The sequence below is a fragment of the Symsagittifera roscoffensis genome, chromosome 9 (genome assembly GCF_963678635.1).
Source record: "Symsagittifera roscoffensis chromosome 9, txSymRosc1.1, whole genome shotgun sequence".
In the NCBI taxonomy this organism is placed as follows: Eukaryota; Metazoa; Xenacoelomorpha; order Acoela; family Convolutidae; genus Symsagittifera; species Symsagittifera roscoffensis.
Window position 1 is genome coordinate 9,311,786 of NC_087070.1, and position 21,851 is coordinate 9,333,636.

Below are 21,851 nucleotides of genomic sequence, written 5' to 3' on the forward strand. Positions count from 1 at the left end.
GAACAATTGTACCCTAAAACACCACACTATCTGCTCGGGTTGACCAAAAATACCAGTCATACAATTTTCGTACATGGAAAAAAGCTAATCATGCACTTTTCATGCAATTCCATAAATACAGGAAATTGCATGAAAGGTCTATGACTTGTATTTTTTCATGTATGCAAAATGTATGACTAGCATTCTTCCATAAAGTAAAAATATTGATTTTTCCTATTTTAATTTCTTAAAATTTTTTTGGTTGTGTGCGTAACGCAACACAAGTGACAAAAACCTTGGTTATTCATTCGTAGAGTAACCAAAGGTTTGGCCGTCTTGCATTAAAAGAACAATTGTATCCTAAAACACCACACTATCTGCTCGGGTTGATCAAAAATACCAGTCATACAATTTTCGTACATGGAAAAAAGCTAATCATGCACTTTTCATGCAATTCCATAAATACAGGAAATTGCATGAAAGGTCTATGACTAGTATTTTTTCATGTATGGAAAATGCATGACTAGCATTCTTCCATAAAGTTAAAATATTGATTTTTCCTATTTTAATTTCTCAAAAATTTTTTGGTTGTGTTTTTGTCACGCAACACAAGTGACAAAAACCTTGGTTATTCATTCGTAGAGTAACCAAAGGTTTGGCCGTCTTGCATTAAAAATGCATTGAAAACGGCCTAAAATGTATTATTTTCGTTTCACACAAATAATATAACGAAAGTATCAATCTTTTAAATTTTGTCAAAATTTTCAAAAATGATTTTTTTTAAACTTGATTTTTTAAATTACCAGACATTGATCAAGGCATATACAAAATAAACATGCCATACAAAAGAAAGAGGAGTTTTAAGAATTTTTGAAAAAGTTATTACGCGAAAAGGAAAAAATCCAAAATTAATATATCAGGACTAGGTTATTCGCACAAAAAATTAAATATTGCTTGCAAAATTTTTTCTCCAAAAGGGTTTGTTTGAGTACAAATATCAATTTGCGATTGAAACAAAAAAAACTTACAAAAAGTTTGGGGGCAATTTCAAAAAAGAGAAGTTTTTGTGGCCATCAAAAAAATACTAGTCATACAGTTTCCATATATGGAAATTGTATGATTAGCATTTCATTGACAAAAAATGTTCTTTTTTATTTAGTACGATACACCGAAGTTTTGCCAAAACAAGAAAAAGTTCTTCGAAAATTGGATGAAACCATTTTAGAAAAGTGTATGAAATTTGTATGACTAATATTTTTTCATAGACTTAGTTTATGGATTTGTATGATTAGCATTTTTGGTCTATGGAGATCAACCCGGGTGAGGCGATAGTATCGCTTTCTTGCATAATTTTTATTCGTTTCATTGACTTAAACCTGAGCAAAAAGATTGGTTGAACCAATAGTTGATTACTCTGTCTCATTTCGTCAGCTTTTTGGTTGTTCAGTCATTCTCGATCTGTTTTAGAGCACTTTGTTTTGTGTTGTACCTTTAAAATTTCGATGACCCATTTAATAAATGAAAACAGAAAAAAAGAAGAAAGAAAAACAAAAAAGAAACGATACTCAGCTTAATTGTATTGGCTATATTATATGACTTTCTCAAGATTCTAAAGGTCTAATTCTGTTAAAATGCCATTTGAAATAGAAGATCTAACTTCGTTGACTTATTGCTTCTGAAACAATTTAATTGATTAAAATTCTTCACAGACTTTTTTTGTCTCATACTGTTTTCACTTTCAATGTCTTTTTAAAGCAGGATAATTGAATCAGTTTACCTAACTGGTGGCATACTTTTTTTCATATCAGATAAATGGTTTGTTTCAATGAATTCGACCCAGAAAATTTTACATTGAAAAATTTTAAAGAAAATTAAAGGTATTCAGAAAAAAATCAGCAGAACTATGATCCTATTATATGAAGCAATCATAGTAAAAAGCATGTTTCTGTTCTGATGAGTAATTTAGGTCACAATAGAAAGTGTAAAAAAAGTCCTTTTTGTTTAATCCTAATCCTTAGTAACCAATTGAATCACTAGCCTGTTCTCCGTGGTTGCCCTTCTTAGATGAAGTCTGCTTTCGGTAAAAATGATACAAGATAAATGCAAGTCATACGAGTCGATACATGGAGTATATAGAAAAATTGCTCATCATAAAATTTTCGTTTAAAAATTGTATTATTTAATAAACATAGCCAACAGTCAGTTGGAAAGCAGTCATGAACGAAAAAAATATATGAAAAATGAGTTACTTACTTCCTGAAAACAGACCAACTTCCAAATTTTAGACAAAAAAAAATTGCTCCTAGAGCTCTTTGAGCTTCCAAAAAAATTTATGATTGTCACTTTTTGTGATCAAATTAACCAAAATTGAGAAAATTGGATCGAAAGCAAAGTTGAATTCCACTTTCGGAACTAGAATTCAATCATGTATTTCATGACCTTTACACTTTTGCTGTTTTATAGTGGAGTTTGACTTGAGACTTGTTCGCGCTTAAATTAATCTTAAACTAATGACGTCATTATAGCGCGAAAGTGAAAAAGCTAAAATTAGATTTTCTTAGACAAAAGGCCTTGAAAACTACTGGTTTGTCCGATTAAGGTCAGTTTGCCATCAAAATGTTTATAGATTGTTGAGATTGTTGGAAACCGTATTGCTAAAAATGTTAACCGAAAAATGTTTAACCCATTGTTTCAGATATTACTTATTCTTTATATTATCTGTTAAATTGCCAATAATTTACAGATATTGAAGCAGGTTTTTGTAGGTCTTACAGGATACGAGAGTGCGGCACAAGACTCTTCACTTTTCATACAAGGAAATGAAGTAAATTTAAAAAGAAATCAAAAGTGAAACTGCGAAAAAACCTATTTGAGCCTGAAAAAGAAACAAAAAAATCGTCACGATGTATATAAGCGTCTGAACGATGTTCATGACTCACAATAATTGATGTTTCGGCATTAGAAACTTTCTATTTGTATGAATATATTCAACCTAAATCGGTCAGAAGGTCACGATTTTCAACCACTGCGTTTCATCAAAATGAATGCCTTTTAGTCGTTTAGAAAAAGTACGTCGTTGTTATAGCATTGATTAAAATGCAAAGAACTTTTTACTTGATAAAATATCGAAAGGCTTTTTGTTGAACAGTTAAACTCAAAAGTTGAATTTTGTGCCAAAAAATGGTTACTATCTTTTCGTTCCGACTTTCCGATCATTTCATTGATAACCCTCATGATAGCGGTTGCACTGTCTAAAACAAACACTTTCTGCGCAAATAACTCATGACAACTTTTTTTTTGCATTTTTTGTAGCGACCGATCAAATTGAATTAAGCGAGTTAAATAATTAAAGTTAAAAAATTAGGTTAATGCCAATTTATTACTAATTATTGATTTGTACTAACAAGTGGATAGTAGTAGAATGAGTCTGCAAATGGCCACTTCAATTGAGTCCAGAAGGAGAAGAGAAATGGTAGTGGAGATAAAGGGCAGAGTAGCGGAGCCGAAGTTACTCGTAGAACCGCTACGGTCTGTTTCTTCCGGGTTAGACTAAAAAAAAAATAGAACATATTCTAGAGACAGTTGGAAAATAGTAATGAACGCAAGTAAACATCAAAAAACACTGACTTTCTTGACTCAACGTACGAACTTCGAAGAAAAAAATAGATGCCCGTCAAGTTTTTTGAAACTCTAGAACAATTTATGAACATGAACCCAACTTGAGAGAAGTGGATCAATAGGTAAAATTTTTATTCGCTGTGGAAGTCTTAAAAACGAATTACACTTTCGAAACTAGAATTTCAGCAGATGAATTTCAATTGGACTCAAAAAGTGCATTATAGCTAAGTGCATCAATATTTCAAACTTTTTACTGAAAAAAAAACAAAAAAAAAATCAGCAAGACCTATATAAGGTTCTTCACTTCTTTCATTACTCTTAAAAACATAGCCAATCGAAGACTGGAAAAGAGTATTGAACGCAAGTAAACATATAAAAACACTAATTTTCCTGAAAATGTCGCAATTTTTGAATTTCAAACAAAAAATATATGCTTTTAAGCTCTTTGAATTTTTAGATTTTTTGATAACATGAACCTAACTTGAGAAGTTCGGATCAATAGGTAAAGTTTTTATTCCGCTGGGGAATCTTAAATTCCACTTTAGAAACTAAATGAACTTAAAAAGTGCATATATACTTAAGTGCAATCATAAATGCATCAAAATGCATGAATGCACATCTGCAGTTATTAGAGACTTTTATGTTTTTTCCTGCACTACGTTCATACTCTATAAAATATATGGCCTCCAAACTTTTTGAAATTGTGGAACAATTTGTGATGGACGATTTTTGGTTGAAATTAGTAATATTTGAGAAAACAGAATCAATAGATTAAACTTTCGTCTCGCTGGGAAATCTGATAATTGGTTTCCATTTTCGAAAAAGAAGTTGATCAGGTTTTTCGTGACCTTTACTTTTTTGCTGTTCGATAGTTGAGTTTGCCCTCCTTTTAACTATGGAAACGCACTGAATTTGAAAAAAAAAATCACAATTCACACCGCGAAATATCAAAACTGAACGTAAAAAATTTTAAGATTTTTTCCGAAGAAAAAACAAATGAAAAATCACCAAGACCTATAAAAAAAGAGTAATCACTACGTTCATAACTCCTAATAAGACTAATTGTCACATGAGGTAAAATGGCACATTTTCAAACTGTTAAAAAAGCTCTGTACGAACAACCGCTTTTTTAACTTGATGCAGCGGACGGTAACCTTTTTATTCAGCTGTTGCATTCATTGAACCCAACAGCCAGAGAACATTTATAGTCAGAGAAAAATAACCTATCACAAAATATTCCAGGTTTTTACGTTTCGAGCATTTGTTTAAAAAAAAAGGAAATCAAGTTAGACGTACTGATTGGGCCCGCTTCACTAAGGAATTCAGATACAGTCCATTTGCAGATAGCTCATCTGGTCCAACAACTCCTCGCGATGAGCCCCATTCACTTTCGATTCCTGCGTCAACATCGCGAGGCATAGATGACGACTCCTCAGGATGTCTTGACAGATGACTGGACGAGTGTTTTTCTGTTGGTGTGGTTTGTAGGATGTCGTTCTGAAAGTAGCAATGGGCAACGAGGTAGTCGAAAAAAGAAAGCGTGAGCCAATTGTTCACTAGACACGACAGACGAACTGAATTCTGAAACAAAAAAGGCAAAGCAATAGTATACTTATCATATCAAAAGTTTGACCACCACCACCAAAAGAGTTCAAACAATTAATGGATAGTTTCGTTTTGTGAAACACTATTGATATTTCCCGAAGATTTATTTGTAGTTTCACTTTACAGACAAAACACTCAGCTACATTTACGCCGAAAACAGATTCAGATAATTGAACCAACTGTAAAAGTTTAACTTAGCTTTTCAATTGTTTAATTATTATTCAAAATAAAACGTGAAAACACTTTCTGCTCTTTTTACTCAAAGTGAACTCGCGCGTTGTTTATTTGTCGAGGCAAACTATGATTCTTAATCGTTGGTCAATTTGAAAGGAACACAGGGCACTTTTGCGTTACTGTTCCGACTTTCGAACAAAGCCCGGAATATTTATGCTCGGAGTGTTTTTTTTTCAATTTGTTCTTGTCAATTCATTACGAGGCCAAACTGTGCATTTTGTGAATCGTAGGCGGATTCCGCAACAAATACGCTCCCTTTGTTTTTTCATTTTCTTCAATCGTTCCGACAAAACTTTAACGTGTTTAAAAAGTTGTCTCTGGAATCCAGGAACATACAGACACAAAATTGTGTGGCTATCCAGTGCACAGTTCGGCCACGTAATATTCAAGATTTTTCAACTAAGTTTTTTTGGCAGAACTTTTTATACCGCCTTATTGTCTCAAACTAAAATTTTAAGGATTTTCACTAATGATAATTTTTCATCATGATCACCAAGTTATGATGGTTTGAACTTAATCTATTTTGCTCGCTATAATCAAATTTGGGATAAATGTAGCGCGATATTTTTTGCTCTGTTATTTCAAAGTGGCAAATTGAATCCTTCCAAAATGAACTACGGCAGGTATTTTTCTGCGATTATTATCTTAAAGTGAGCCAAATATATCACGTGGTACTTTACATAGCTTGTGGGGAGTAAAATAAAGAAAATCACATACCTATTTAGTAACTGAATCCTGAAGCAAGGAAAGACCATCAGTTTTATATACTAGAAACGGTAGATTCAAGGAGCATCAGTTTTTAGTGAACAAGCCTTATTTTAAAATTACTTGTTGGCAAAACTAAACGCAGAATCATGTTTTCACTCACTGAAATGCCTGATTAGGACCATTTTTAGCGATGTTAATTTGGAATATAGCTAACTTTTCATATCGAATGTGAGAAATTGATCCCAACTTCCGGTCTAAAAATGATACTTTTTCACCATCTGCAGTAAATTTTTCTAACAGCGCGAAATTGTAAGAAAAGCTGTAAAAAAGAAAATTAAAGTAAAACGTCTTAGATTTCTCAGCTCAATTTACTCGCTGATTGCGTTCATTTTGATTGAAAACTAAATTTCTGAAAAACAAAAATATTTCCAATATCCAAAAATAAAACAGTTTCATTAAGGCAAACATCGCACACTTTTTCAAAATTAGTGCAACCACCGATTGCTTAAAACATGATCTATTGACCCAAGTAATTTTGGCTGCCGTCTTCGCTCCAACGTGTTGCAAGTCTTACAACAGAAGCTAGTGCTTTATATGGAAAATAGACCCGGTTCTTTCCGCAAAACATAGACTTGCACATAGCGCGCTTACAGGTGATCGAAAACTGAAACTCAGCTACAAATCAGATGTTTTCGCCAGACCCAAAAAACTTAATATTTACTGAAGAAAAAAGTAACGCGACCAAACAACTTTACAACTCAAAAAAATCCCTATGAAGCTTTGTGATCTCAAGGAAATTTCATTTCTTGTGTAAAAACAAAAGGTTAGAACCACATTGGTGTCTAATTTATGAATTGAAACAGAAAAAAAAATGAAATCTGACAGACATTGAGCCGCTTACATCATAAGAACAAAACTCGTACAATTTGATCCGGAAAAAAACAGTAAGTACTGAAATTTGTTCATTTTTTTGATAGATGCAACTTCACATCACGTTTTCTCAATCGGCTTAGAAATTTTTGCAAAAACTGCTACAATTTTTTCAATATGAGCTTTGAAAAGTGAGCTTATTTTAGTTTTTTTTCTAAGTTTCTCTTTTTTTAAACAATTTTCTAAGATGAACACTAGTTATATGACTATATAGGGCGCAAACCATCACATTAGTAACCAATTTATTTATTTTATGAAAAACTCTCTCTACTTTTTGTTTTTAATTTCTCTAGTTGCATTACTTTTTTCTCCAGTATAGATTGTAAAAATTTGCATTTTGAAGCACCAATAAACTGGTAATTGATTGGATCCAAATTATGATACTTTCCCAAAGATGATAATCTTCCCACGGTTGATATGAAATTTTTCTTTCAATTCTTTTTAATTTTAAGAATAAGTTGTTTGTTTTTTAAAAATTTTAAAATCATTTTTTAAATTAACTTTTGTCTAAAAAGAGACTTAAAATTAGGCAATTTAGAAAGTAAAAACTTAAATTTGCGTTTATTTTTGTCCACTAGCGTATTAATTTAGTGCAGTTGTATAGAATGGGATTTTCCCGTCATAGCCCCAGCATAGTAACAAAATTACTATAGCCCCTCCATGCTGGGCTTTTAATATTTCAGAGCAAGGGGGAGGGGATGGGAAAGGGTAGGGGATGGGAAAGGGTAGGGGGAAGGAGGAGGAGTAGAAGGGACTGGCTTTAATTTGCGCGGAGGGGTTAAAATGGGAAAAACCTTTTAAATCTTACAGCTAGTTGTGGGAAGCTGGCCATCACTTTTTTGGCCCAAAGTGTGTTGCATTCAACATACGGCAGGTGCGAGAAAGTCTCCACAATAAGACCATGACCGGCTTCAAACGAGCTAGACAATCGATCTCGTGTCAGCATATCCGAGAAGTAGTTCGTTTGTGATTGTCGGTACAGTCGCGAGGGGGCGACAAATTGCAAGTAGGAATAGAGGCACGATCGGTTGAAAAGAGATATGGGTTGTACTTCCCTTATTGCAGCTTCTAAAATTTTATTTGGGTTCTTTGAGTTCCCTAACAATGCAAATCTTACAAGAACCTTGCGAGATTTTCAAGATTTGAATTCTCGAATCGGAATGCGAACCTTGAAGGAGCCTTGCAAGATTTGCAAAAATTTCATGATCAATTTGGAGGCAAGTCTTGCAAGAATCTTGCAAGAAAACGCAGTAATAATAGTTTTTCTTACAAGAGTTTTTACAAGATTTGCATTTCGAGAACTTAGGGGTTATTAAAAGCCATTTATTCTTCTACATTAGTGGACTAATTTAGGGGCAAATTTAGGCTTTTTCTTTTAAAGTATTAAATGTAAAGGCCATTATGGACAATTTTTATTTAGAATTTCAACAAAACTTTACATCGACCGACAGCAAATGATCTGATTTACCCTCTACGGATGCCTCAATTTGTTTACTTTGAGCTTTTACTAATTTTTTCCAGTCCTGAAAAGCCAGTTTTTGCCGTCTGCTCTAGGTTTTGCAACGCAGTGAACTCTTTCTGGAATAAGTGGAGTAAAAAAATTGTTCACGCGACGTGAAAGATTTTCAGCGAGAAAACTCAAATTATGCGACATTTTAAATTCAGCTGCTTCGTACCATTTCATGCTTTTTGAAACAACTGAGTGCGGACGATGAAAACTGGCATTTTCAGACCCGGAAAAAATAAGTGTTTCAAAGTAAAAACTGGCAGCTTCAGAGAGGGTAGTTCAGATCATTTTCTATCGGTTGCTGTAAAAATTTTGTTAAGACTCAAAGTAAATATTGTCTGAAATGGTCCTTAACGATAGGCTTTTTAGTTAGTAAGAGTCTGATTTTGCTTTTAATTTTGTCCACTAGTGTATATCAGTTTAACATTTTTTTTGTCTCCGGTCGTTTTTAGGCAATTTTCTGTAAGTTGACTTTGCCACTCAATTTACACCTCTAAAACTGTGCATTTGAAGTGACTTCTGATTTGCTGAAATGTTAGCCGAAACGGCTGTGACAGATCTCGTCCCATTTTAATTTCGACAGGTTTCGTCCCATTTCAACGCGTACACAGATTTCGTCCCACAAATTTGGATATGGGATGATAGGACGTTGGATATGGGACGAAATCTGTATAGGACGAAATCTGCCATTTAAATAAATAGGACGAAAACTGTAGTAGAACGAAATCTGTGCCAATCATCGAAACCTCCCTGCATAAAAATCAGGATTTCGGTGACAAGTGTGAAAAATTTTTTTTTTCAACTGAGATTTGACTTTGTTCAAACCATGCCTTGCCCTTAACAGAACCATAGATATGGGATCTTGAAGGCGCATCTCAAAACTAATTTTTCAATAAAATAAATTATGATTTGGATACTTATGGTCACTGTTACAAATTTTTTCTTACTTGTGTTTTGTGTTGAGTTTTTGTGTTGGGTTTTGGCTCTGGCTAATATGGTTTTGTCTGGTTTCGTCCGTTTTTCACACCCTCCACGTCGACGATTAAGACGCACACCTACAGAATCAAGAAAAAATGGGATTTTTAGATTTTTGTTGAAATAAAACTCGCCTGCGATGCAGAAACTTTTCTCAAAACACTATTAGGATCCTTATAAGATATTGAAAGAGCTCTGATAATCAATTTGGCCTTCTTAAAAAAAGTCAGCAAAACATACCTCCCTCGAGAAAATCAGCACCTGTATATGTGTATATGGTCAAAGGGCTCATATAAAAAAAGTCACCTTTTTAAGCTTTTTTAAATTTGCGTTTTTTGTGTGTATATTTAGATTTTTGTCTGAAAAACTGGTCGTAAAAATCTGGACATAAAACCAGCCGACCTCTACCCGGACCACCCGACCTCTATCCGGACCACCCGACCTCTATCCGGAACACCCGACCTCTATGACTCACAGGTAGCCTGCATGCCCTTAGCTATGCACTTTCTCATCCTGCAAGCGGGACAGTTCCGTCTGGACTCTTTGGTGACGTCACAGTGACCAGACAGTCTGCAGGAGAGGGACTGGCGGAGTTGTATGTTACGTCTGAAGAACCCTTTGCAACTCTCACAGCTGTCGATTCCGTAGTGATATCTAGATCACACCGAAAAATAAGAAATAAACAAAAAGTACACTGGAAGACAAAACTACAAGCTAATTTAGGTTTTCGTTCACTAAAATGGGTAATTTCAAAACAAGAGCTCCGATCTGTTTGAAAAAAAATTCGAAAATAAAGCTAATGATAGAAGTTTAATCCAGTTTTATTACGCTTTTTTGTATATAAATTTGAAATTTTAGGTGATCCTGAGATATATTTTCTAACACAAAATTATCATTTGCTTTTTTCAATTAATTTGGTAATTCTGTAATTTCCTAAATTCCAATCAATCTTTTTTAAAATTGAATGCGTGTGCTTTTTTAAAATTGAATCTTTAAACTTTTTCAACGTATTGTGTTTGCATGTTCGAGCTGTATTGTATATTGCATAATGCTTGAAGTTTTATTTCATTTTTTAATTTTATAAATACTGGGCCAATTGCAAGTCGTGAAATTAAAGCTGTAGCTATGATGCCAGATGGGACGAGGGAAGATGGCAGCGAAGTGCATGGTTTGTGTAAACATGGGATTCATCTATCTATACATTGTAATGGGCGTTTTTCGTGCCAGTGTTTGTGTAACCCAAATATTAAACCAGTTACCCTATGATGCGGTGCTGTCAGGAGTTTCTCAAGGATTGCGAGGTTGAATTCCAACAATGAATACCCAAATCTTTTTATTTAACAATATATGGCTTTTTTGTAATTTTTTCAAAAAAACTTCAAAAACTTTAGGTTTAAAATTTTTCAAAATTTAGCAATTTCCAACTCTATTATGGTTTGCTGTCAGGATACCCAGGGGTTGAAATTCTTGCCTCAAAATCTGAAAAAAAAATACTTTGAGTTTTCAAGATATGAAGGTTTTTTTGATTTTTCAGATGTTTTCACAAGTTATAGTTTTAAAAAACTTCCCAAAGATTGATATTCCCTGCCCTATAGCAAAACTGTCAGGTTGGTCCTATCAAAAACTATCAGAACAAGTGTTATTCAAGTAATTTTAGTTTTCGATATATGGCGTTTTTTATGATTTTTTGAAACCTATTGGTACCTGAACGAAGAAAAAAGTTGGGTTATATATGAGCACCAATTTGAAAATAAAAGTTGAGTTTACTTCCAAGTTGGACGAACTTTGAAACGGAAATGGAGATTGGATGCCACCGGCCTAATTTCACACTGGCAATAACTTTTCTTGTTTTCTATCTTTTGGGGAAAAAATCAAATTTCGACAATCTGTTTTCAGCAACATAGAAGCCAGCCTAATTGGTTTTAAAATAAAAAAAAACAACAACTTTAAATTGACATAAATATTGCATCAAGTAGTCTGAATTAGCTAACATGCTCCAATCAAATGGAAATAAAAAGCAACTGAAATTGATGTTAATATATCATCAAGTAAAATAAAAAAATCTTACCACTCATTTAGAAAAAAAATTGGTTCGAAGATAATTTAGGACAAATGAAGAAAACTCCGAATGGTAGCCTTCTCAATCTTGAATTTTGGCTCAAAAATTAAAAAAAATGGGTGTTTGATTGAAATTGATAAAAATAATAAAACATATGAGCAAAAAAAATCTAGACTAGTGAAAAAAATTAAATGCAAGTTTTGATTTCATGTTCTAAAAAGATTATTACAGAACCATTTTGAAAGAATTTCATTTTAAACCAAGAGCAATTATGCTCAACTACCATTTCTGAAACTTTCAAAAATTTTATTTCAAGGACTTACCAGCAAGTTTTGCTGTAAAGAGGCCATCTACAGGCAGTCTTCCGAGCTGCATGAAATTGCAAGGAATACACTAGTGGACAAAATAAACGCAAATTTTTACTTTATAAAATGCCTCATTTCGACCATTTGGACATTAAATTAAAAAAAAACAATTACACATCGATCTTGAGAAAATGAACTCAACTACACCCTTTTAAGCATCAAGATTTAGTTTCCTGCACTAATATTTGCCCTAATCTGACTAGGACACTAATTTTTGCATTCTCGACCTGATCAACCAGTAAGGTTTTTAGGAAGGAAAGTTTTCTCGTATAAAATCTTTCATAAGCAGTAATTCTTAAATGTTTTTTGGTCTAATAAGTATCAGCAAGCGAGCCGTTCACTTAAAATGAAGTGAAGGGAGTGAAAAAAAATAACGTTCATCTAAAATAAACCACTTTCAGCCAAAATTTCGAATTAGAAAGTGTGATAATCTTTTTAAATTTAACTACAATAGCAGATTAAAATAAAAGCGAAAGCATGTTTTTTGTAACTAACAAAAAACTTTTTTAAAGCCATTTAGTACAAGCTTTACTTGTATGCTCTGCAAAATTTCTAACTCGATAGTGAGCAAATGATATCAGCTACTTTTTTGTTATTGGCAATTTTTAGTAACAAGCCCTAATCACTTTATTCGGGATATGAAATTGCCAATTTAAATAAATTTTTCAATGGCGTCAATTCCTCGCGGATTCGGGCTTATGAAAATTGCCACACTCGACAACTACATTTCTCGTTTTCAATGTTTCACTCGGCCTGATTAATATTTATATTTCTGGTCAATTAACAAAACTTTCCCTTCCGTAGAATCCTCCGACAGATTGCGCAAACGAGCAGCTTCAGACCCGGAAAAAAACTGGTAAGGGCTTGTATCTAAGTACTTGACATTGCATGGACTGTTGCTGATATCGGATGTATTTGCTCGGATCGACGTAAGAGTATCGTTGAGTTTCTAGTATTTCTGCCTCGTTTCGGTTCTGAGGTAGATCGGTTTCGGGTAGCTGGTTGATTGACAACATTTCCTTTCAGACGTAAATTAACTGTAACTATCGGAAACTACAAGTCAACAAAGAACAACGAAATGCCATAAATTTCGATATTTAAAAGCACAATTCAAGGTCATAAAAAGCGCAAAAAGGAATCCATTAATAAATCAGTTTTGAAACAGCGTCTGAAAAACTCATGAACCTCGTTTCGCTTTTCAGTTTTTTTTCGAGTTTTCTCACACACTGTTCTTCGTTCACCGGAAAATTCATTACTTACGAACATAGTATTTCTCGCTATGAATTCTAGCGAGAACATCTAGGTAACGTTTGCCTGGAATGATTTAAAAAAGTATTATCGATACTAGAAAACTGCTTTCGGGTTTAAGTTTGTAAATACTGTAGTTAACTTTAAAAGATCATTAATGTCATCAGTTTAAAATTATGACTGTGATTTGTTTTTTTTGCTTGAACAATTTTCTTTCTCTTTTATCCCAGAAAAAGCTTACTTCAATGCAAAGACTAGTACAGATGCAAGAAATTAGCTCGCCCCCCTCCAATTTGTTTTTTTTAGCCTAGATACTCCGCATGTCAACTTTTGTAAAAAGTTGGACATGGTGACCATAAAATTTTCATATATAAGTTTGCCGGGTGGATGGAAGGAAAAAACCACGATCACTTCCAGCCCCAGGTAAAGCCGATACAATTTTTGATCGAAAAAATGATGGCCAATAATTGATAGGGGGTAGCTCAGATAAGTTGCGATGGCGTTTATGTTATAGATAATTTATTTAAAATACTTAATATTTATCAATGAAAACAGGTATTTTAGAGACTGAAAACTTTAATTCACGCTTAATTTTGACCACTCAAGTTTTTCAGAACCGAATAAAAATTTTAGAAAGGAAGATTTGTTCTCGCATAAGCTGTTCTATAAGCAGTAAGTTTTTTTATTTTGAGATCAATTAGCAGCAAGCGAGCAGCTAAAACGTCAGCTTAAGCAGAGAATAATTGTATTTAACAACTAAATAACAGAAAATTTGTTGCATTTTCTCATTTTTATTCGCTGAAAGCGCTTTCCCGCGCTATGAAGTGCATTATATATGCATGTTGAAATCTGACGCAATCAATTCTCTGAAAACAAATTTTGTTCAATGACATTTTTTCATTCTGAGTAAAGTACTTCTCATTATTTTCCCTTCTTGTAATTGAAGACTACAATTTAATGCATTGTTTGAACAAATCTAAGACCCTGATGTACCTTATCCTCATTAATTGGAATCTCCAGTAAAAACACAGACTACAGAAAAAGCTATTTTAAAATTAGAAAATACAAAAAGCGCAATGGTTCGCTTTGTTGTTTTTTTACATTCTTCTTTTTTCCAAGACTTTGTTATCAAATAGCGCATCTATTCAACCAGAAATTAAGACACCAAAACTGTTTTTTTTTTAAACTACATGCTACCAATTTTACTTTTCGGAATGAACTTCAAGAATGACAAAACTTATGAAGTCATAACCATTTATATGAATAATACTGAAACAGTTAGGTTAAGAGAATGCTTTTCAAAAACTTTCTCGGAAGGTTAATTTCGCATTCATAACTCCTAAAAAGTTGAAAATTGTTGCTTTGGAACAAGATTAAAGTTTTTGAAATTACACCTGTTCACAAAACCATTATTAAGGCACGTTATTAAAAAAGTTCACACTTTGAGCCATATACTTAAATAAAGGGGCGGATTGGGGGGGGCGGGGAGGACGCTTACCCTTTCCCCTCAAGGATTCGACCCCCTGCCGACCCAAAGGGTCCCCCCTTTGCACTGTTGATATATCTTTTTTTTGGTGACGAACCCTAAAAATTTTCTAAAGACGCCTTTGGCGCCAATATATACTACTTTAAAGGGGGGGAGCGCGCGCCGAAAAACACAATTTTTTGGTCAAAATTGCCCAAAAAGTGCCCAAAAAACGCCTTTTTTGACCTGTTTTTTCAAAATTTTGCCTGCGGCGCAGAAAGTTTGGCCGAAATAGGGACAAAACAGTGCTTTGGGAGAGATCGAAAAATCAATTTGGTCGAACTAAAAAAAAGGTCGACAAAATTATTCGAAATTTTTTTGAAAAAACGAGAAAATCCTAGATCTGCCCCTGCTTATATATAGATACTACATACATAATTTTATCACTTTCAAGTATCACTTTCAATCTGTTTTATATTATCACTTTCAATCTGTTTTATACTGAGCGATGTGAAAATCGCAACATTGAAAACTTTGATGAACCAATCAAAATTTCAGGGTGTTTTTCCAAGAATTTGCAAAATCCGATCGCCTGCTTTGATAGATATCAACACAACATGACGACTCGCCTGGAAATTAATTTCTTAGAAAAACCTTTTTGTATAAAATAAACGTAAATATTGGCCGAAGCATTACCTAGTTCAAATTATAGAAAAAACTTTGAAGCCTTGATTCAGGCTCAGTTCTTGAAAGTCTTTGTTTTTAAAATGTCAAAAAACTAAATAAACATAAAGGAAAAGTCAAACATTTTTTTCTTTGGAGGAAAGTGGGGTTTTCTGATAATATTTGAGGTATTTGGTTTTTTGAAGCTTGTAAAGAAACAAAAACCGGAAAAACCAAACTTGCGTTGTTTTGTAAGATTTCATAATTTCGTCAATGTTTATTATTTTGAAGAAGGATTGAAAATTTTTTTTGATAATGCATTTTTACGGGCGCCCAGTATAGATAAAAAAATCCATATCTTTCTAAAACGCATTCAGTCAAGACTCACACGAAAAAAACCCTCAGTGTCGAGAAGATCGAGTTTCGAAAACTTGGATTTTAAATAATTTTTGAGCAATTAAAACGAGCAGGATGAATTAAAATAGGAAGATAGTTTCATAGAAGTACAATTGATAAGAAAAAAACTCCACATATATGTAAAAGTATTATTGTTTGTTCATTTAACCTCTGATCTTTACTGATCGTTGACCTTTAAGTTGTTAATTTATACACCTGCCAAAAGCGCAACGGCTTTTGGTAGACTCGGAATTGGTCACTATCTTTTATGATACGTAACAAATCAACCGAAACCAATTCAATCTTTTAATCCTCTCTTACCTTAGTTAGCATCACCGTCTTTTATTTAGTCTTAAATAAAAGCCTACAGATTTTAGTAGGAATCTTAATCATCCGTAATCTTAATCTAGTCTTAGTTTAAGTACACTCTTATACAACTACGAGTGGTATCCTAATTTTTTAACATGGCGCAGTCTAACGAATCGAATCTACGTTTTTTTTGGAACAACTCATCAAACGAAAATCAACATGACTGGGAAAGGTGGGCGGAAAAGTTTCAATTGACAATTATTGCGAAAGACTCCGTAGACATCGAAGATGTAATTAACCCACCGATAAGAAACGAACTAATTTACCCTACGACAGAACCACCGGACCCATCCGAGGATCAGGCCCGTCGGGCCGAAAAAGAGGACCATCACAGAGTAGCAGTACAAAATTATAACGAAGAATTCAGAAGAAGGAGGGCGGAAGATAACGCCAAATTTAACGGACTTCAAATCGGAGACATTGACAAGAAGCTAAAATCACAGTTATACCTAGCACTCGGAAAAGAAGGACAGAAATGCTTCTCTCATAAAATATCCTGGCAAAAGAATTCTGGATATCAATTTCGCAGAATTTTGGGAACTATTAAAAACTACTTTCACGATCACTACAAACCTAACATACGAAAGGTTTAAATTTTTTGGCCGAAGACAGAAAGAACATGAGTCCTTAGAAAAATTCCATGAAATTCTTTCAGAACTAGCAAAAAATTGTAAACTGGGGGAACTCGAGTCAGAACTAGTAAGAGACATTTTCATCACAAACATGAGAAATGTCGAGATCCAAAAGAAACTATGTATAGAATACTTGACCCCAGAAAACGTACTATCTTACGTATTAGTTCACGAAAAAGGTACTAAAACCCATCAACAGTATCTAAAATTCCCAACTTACAACCCAGGACCAAGACCACAATACGTGAAGAACGAACCAACCCTAAATATCGTCGAAAATAACAAATGCCGCAATTGCGGTCAGCAATTCAAAAAAGGACACCTATCCACATGCCCGGCTAGAGATAGAAACTGCAATACGTGCGGACGGAAAGGACATTTTGCCAAACACTGTAGGAGTTCAGCAAAAACACAAACTAACATCGTCGATCAGAATCGTGTACCCCAAGAAAACGATAATATCCGGACCAACCCGCAGGAAAATCCCTAATTTGAGGTTAACTTAGACGACTTCCTAGTTCTAGCCGTTGACACAGATAACCAAATAAATGCCGTAGAAAACAAAATAGAGCGTGGAGTGAGAACAGTATTTAATCACGAAGGATTAGAATTGAAAAAGACACTAAAAGTATCTCGGGGAAATTTCAACCCTTACTACACCGAGATTCAAATTGACTCCGCAAGTCCAGTTTCCTTCATGAAAAAAGACCTACTACACGAATTGAAGATACGAGATAGATTTCTAAAGCTAGAACCTGTGGATGAAATAACAAAGAAAGCATACCAGGGCTTCGGGAGTACGATCAATATCATTGGAAGAGTTCGAGTGAAAATCCGATCGAAAGGATGGGAGGCTAATGACCAAAAACTTTTTATCACTGAAGGGGCTGAAAGAAATCTACTAGGAAACGACATCTTACCGAATTTGGGCATTGTAGTATTTCAGAAAAAACCTCCACCCAACGGGTTAAAGTCATGGGAAGACCAGAAAGTATCACCCATTGGGATAAATGTCAATCAAATAAAATTCGCATCGGACAACCAACAGGATCAAAACCAAGAGACACCATCTCAAAGTGAGTTTAAATTATACATTTCAAAGCACTTTTCAGACCTCATAAAAAGAACTGGTAGATCAAAAAACTACGTAGTTAATACTTATTTTAACGAACCGATAAAACCGATACAGGTGAAAGGGAAACGTATCCCGATCCATCTTCTCCCCAAAGTCAAACTATGCATCGAACAATTATTAAGAGACGGACACATCGAAAAACTATCTAGATGCTCTGAAGATTGTTTTATTTCCCGCATCGTGATTACAGCAAAAAGGGACGGATCAATCAAACTAGCATTGAACTCAAAACTACTAAACAAACTGATATTTCGCAATAGATATGAAATGACGAATCTATTTGAACTAATTGACAACGTAGCAGTTACTATTAGCGGCCACGATCAAAGAAACATCTGGTTTTCATCGATAGATTTAAAATACGCCTACAGCCAAATACCGCTTTCTAAAAAGGCAAGTAATCAGTGTAATTTTAACATTGTGGGGGGAGAAGTTACGGGTTCATACCGTTTTAAAACCGGATTCTACGGACTAGGCGATATGCCTAATGAATTTCAACGAATAATGGACCGTTTGACGGAAAAACTACCAAATACCCATTGTTATCTTGACGACATCCTAATCGCCACCGTGGGTAGCGAGGAAGAACATAAAAAGCTAGTCATTAATGTGTTAAAAACGCTAGATGACGAGGGACTAGCCATAAAATGGGAAAAATGCACATTTTTAACCCACAACATAGAATGGTTGGGATTCAGAATCGACGCAAAAGGGACGACACCATTAATACATAAATCTGACGCAATTAGAAATCTAAAAGAACCAAACTGCATCAAAGATATCAGATCATTAATGGGATCGATTAACCAATTTAATAAGTTCATACCAAACCTAGCGTCCCTATCAACACCGTTCAGAGAACTTATGCAAAAAAATAAACCATTTAAGTGGTCCACAGTACATACGGAAGCGTTTGAAAAAATCAAGAACGAAATTTGTAATACGGTGACGAACCACCATTTCGATGTAAAACTGAACACTCGGGTGAAATGCGATGCCTCACATTTAGGATTGGGCGCGTCCATTGAACAAGACCATCGGGGGAATTGGAAGACCGTAGCGTTCGCTAGCAGATTTTTGAATATTGCCGAATTAAAATACAGCACTAATGAACTTGAACTACTGGGATTAGTGTGGGCACTAGATCATTTCAAAAATTATCTACTGGGTAAACAATTCTCAATTTTAACAGACCACAAAGCCCTAATAGGAGCACTGAAAGACGATAAATACACCAATCACAATCACGTCTCACCCGTTGGGCGGATAAACTATTACCGTTCGACTTTACTGTAGAACATTTACCCGGTAAAGATATGGGATTTGTTGATTATATATCCCGACACCCATCGGGTGAACCCGTACCAGTTTCTCTGGATGACGAAAAGTTTGTTATCGCTTCAGTAAATCAGATTAGTACGCTCCTAGGTTTTGATCATCTAATGCCAAAAAATTCGTGGGCGCAAATAAGAAATAAATTCTCTCAACATTTCTTAGCACATGACGTCACTTCCTGCAATACGATTGGCCAGTCAACAGATCATATGACCAGTCAAGAAACAGAACGTGAGAAACGAATTGCTAATGTCGCTGAAACTTTCCAAGCGATAGCTAACTATTCAAACATTTCAGTGTGTCAAAATTCTCACTCGCGAACAGAACGGTGTGACTCATCTTGCAAATTAAACGATTTTTTAACGAATTTTAACATCCTGAAAGAAATGGCAGAACAAATTGAAATTAACCGACAAAAAGAACCTACTACCAAAGAAAACACGGACGTTTTAAAACCAACTACTAGTAACCCGTCGGATAACCCCGAGAAAAAATCACCTAGTAAAAAGAAAACAGTTAACATATTCCCTTTCTCTTGGCCGGAAATATTTGATTCAAAATTTATGTCCCTCTTATCAAAACAAGATCTAGTTCTGAAAAAGATAATCAAAGCAATCGAGGAAGACCGAAAACAGGATATTCTACAACTGGGAAACTACTACAAATCATATTTAAATAATTTACATGTCAGTGGAGGATGTCTGTATCTTGACAACCGATTAGTAATCCCAGCATGCCTAAGATCGACTATGCTCAACAGACTACACGAAGCTCACCCTGGCCAGTTCGCAATGAAAAGTCTGGCAACCGAATACATCTGGTGGCCGAAAATTTACCGTGAAATCAAAGTCCACGGCGAGAACTGTATTGAGTGCGTGAAAGCAGGTAAAAACTTGAAACCTCTTATAAAACACAATACCCTAGGGGAACTCCCAATGGTCGAAGAGCCAAACCAAGAAATGGAATTAGACTTCGCCGGTCCGTTACCTTTAGTATGGGGAACAAAAAAATACATATTGGTGTGTGTTGACAGATTTTCAAAATTCCCATCGGCTCAAATAACATCCAGCACATCGGCTAAATCTATCATAAACTTCCTTAGTAAATACATTGCTTTACACGGGATACCTAGAACCATTAGAACAGATCAAGGATCTGGTTTTATCTCCAAGGAAGTTAGAGAATTCTGCCACGATCACAACATAAAGGTGATATTTAGCCCAGTGGGTGATCATAGAGCTACCGGACTAGTGGAACGTCTAATCAGGACCATTAAGGAAAGACTCTTGGTTATGGCACAAGAACGTCCAAAACCTTCACTAGAATCTGCACTCCTGAAAATAATAAAATGCTTAAGAACAGTAACCCAGCAGTCGCTTAACTGCTCTCCTTTCGAAGCACATTTTGGTAGATCCCCTAACACCATCTGGCATAATTTGGTCAAATCACCCTCTTCGAATAACCTTGATTGGAATAAAACTTTGTTATGTATAGATAAGGGCAAAAAACTAATGAGCCGAGAGCGAAGACACGACTGGGACGCCCCCGACGATATAGAAGATGGAGAAGTTGATGAAAACTCATCATCCTCGGAGGATATCTCAAATGCTGTGAGATATGTACCAACCAGTGCTGGATCCCCAGTAAAAGTGCTCTCTCGGTCAGAAAAAAGAGATGCCTTGGGCATAAAGGACTCAATTCTGAACAACCCGTCGGGTAAGACCATTGTTTATCGAAAAATCCAAGATAGAACGAAAAATGAACCATACTATAGAGTACTCAAGGACGAAATCGTAAGGGAATCAGATCACACTGTGACTTTAAAAAATGGTAAAATAATACGTAAATCTGATTTAGCCATTAAAAGACAGTGCACCCAGAAGAAACCAAGTCCAAGAAAACGAGATCAAGTGGTTAGATTTTATGCGACTAAAGGATTGAGGAAAACTGCAAAACCACCAAGAAATGTCGGATTTAAAAGCTCAAGAACAACCCAAAAGAAAAGAAATCTTCAGTGGAAATTCGAAGAGCTTGATATTGCGAGACGAAACGCGGCCATGAACGGCTCTAGGGAAACTCTTCTCAGAGAGGAAGAAGAACAGAGAAAGAGACTGAGAACCCCGATAGGCCTCGAAATGACCAAGAATCAAGCCCGTCGGGCAAACCCGACCTTCACAAAAGTCGTTTAATGAACCCGGAGTGATGATCGAACCACATGAAGAGATTTCAGACGACAATGCTAGCGACTTAATTTCACTAAAAGACCTCAAGGATAAAACATTACTCGAAGCTACAAAATCAGACGAACACCTAATCTCCGAACGAACAGATCCTAAGCTAGAAATATCAGACCACGTTGATCACAAGGTCGATTTAGATGCGATTCCTTTGATCGAATTGGATTCTGGCGATAATGAAAGAGACTCACAAGCGATCCCACAGTTGATTCTCTTGGACACTATGGAGGAGGCCAATAAAGCGAGTCAAGAAATGCCGTTTCTTCCAGAGAATCCCGGAGGAGAGTTTTCCAAGTCTACTGAAGAACCAATCGCCATGGCGGGGACGGAATCCAAACAAATACACTCTGACTGTACCACGAAAACACAGAAATTGTCCGGTACCGCTAAA

At 35.0% G+C, this 21,851-nt stretch overlaps 2 protein-coding genes across 2 annotated transcripts in view; both read right to left on the reverse strand.

Moving 5' to 3' along the window:
- Nucleotides 1–18,703, reverse strand: part of LOC134854121 (hypoxia up-regulated protein 1-like) — a 506,694-nt gene extending 487,991 nt beyond the window's left edge. Inside the window, exon 1 of the mRNA XM_063870240.1 lies at nt 18,696–18,703. The gene's annotated coding sequence lies outside the window, so the exon portion shown is untranslated. The remainder of the gene's footprint in view (nt 1–18,695) is intronic.
- The window catches only part of LOC134854713 (uncharacterized), an 84,526-nt gene that overhangs the window by 54,327 nt on the left and 8,348 nt on the right, over nt 1–21,851 (reverse strand). The window contains exons 2-6 of the mRNA XM_063871068.1: nt 10,032–10,210; nt 9,529–9,636; nt 7,883–8,142; nt 4,894–5,178; nt 3,384–3,528 (exon numbers count right to left, since the gene is read on the reverse strand). Coding sequence (XP_063727138.1) covers nt 3,384–3,528; nt 4,894–5,178; nt 7,883–8,142; nt 9,529–9,636; nt 10,032–10,210 — 977 coding nt within the window. The remainder of the gene's footprint in view (nt 1–3,383; nt 3,529–4,893; nt 5,179–7,882; nt 8,143–9,528; nt 9,637–10,031; nt 10,211–21,851) is intronic.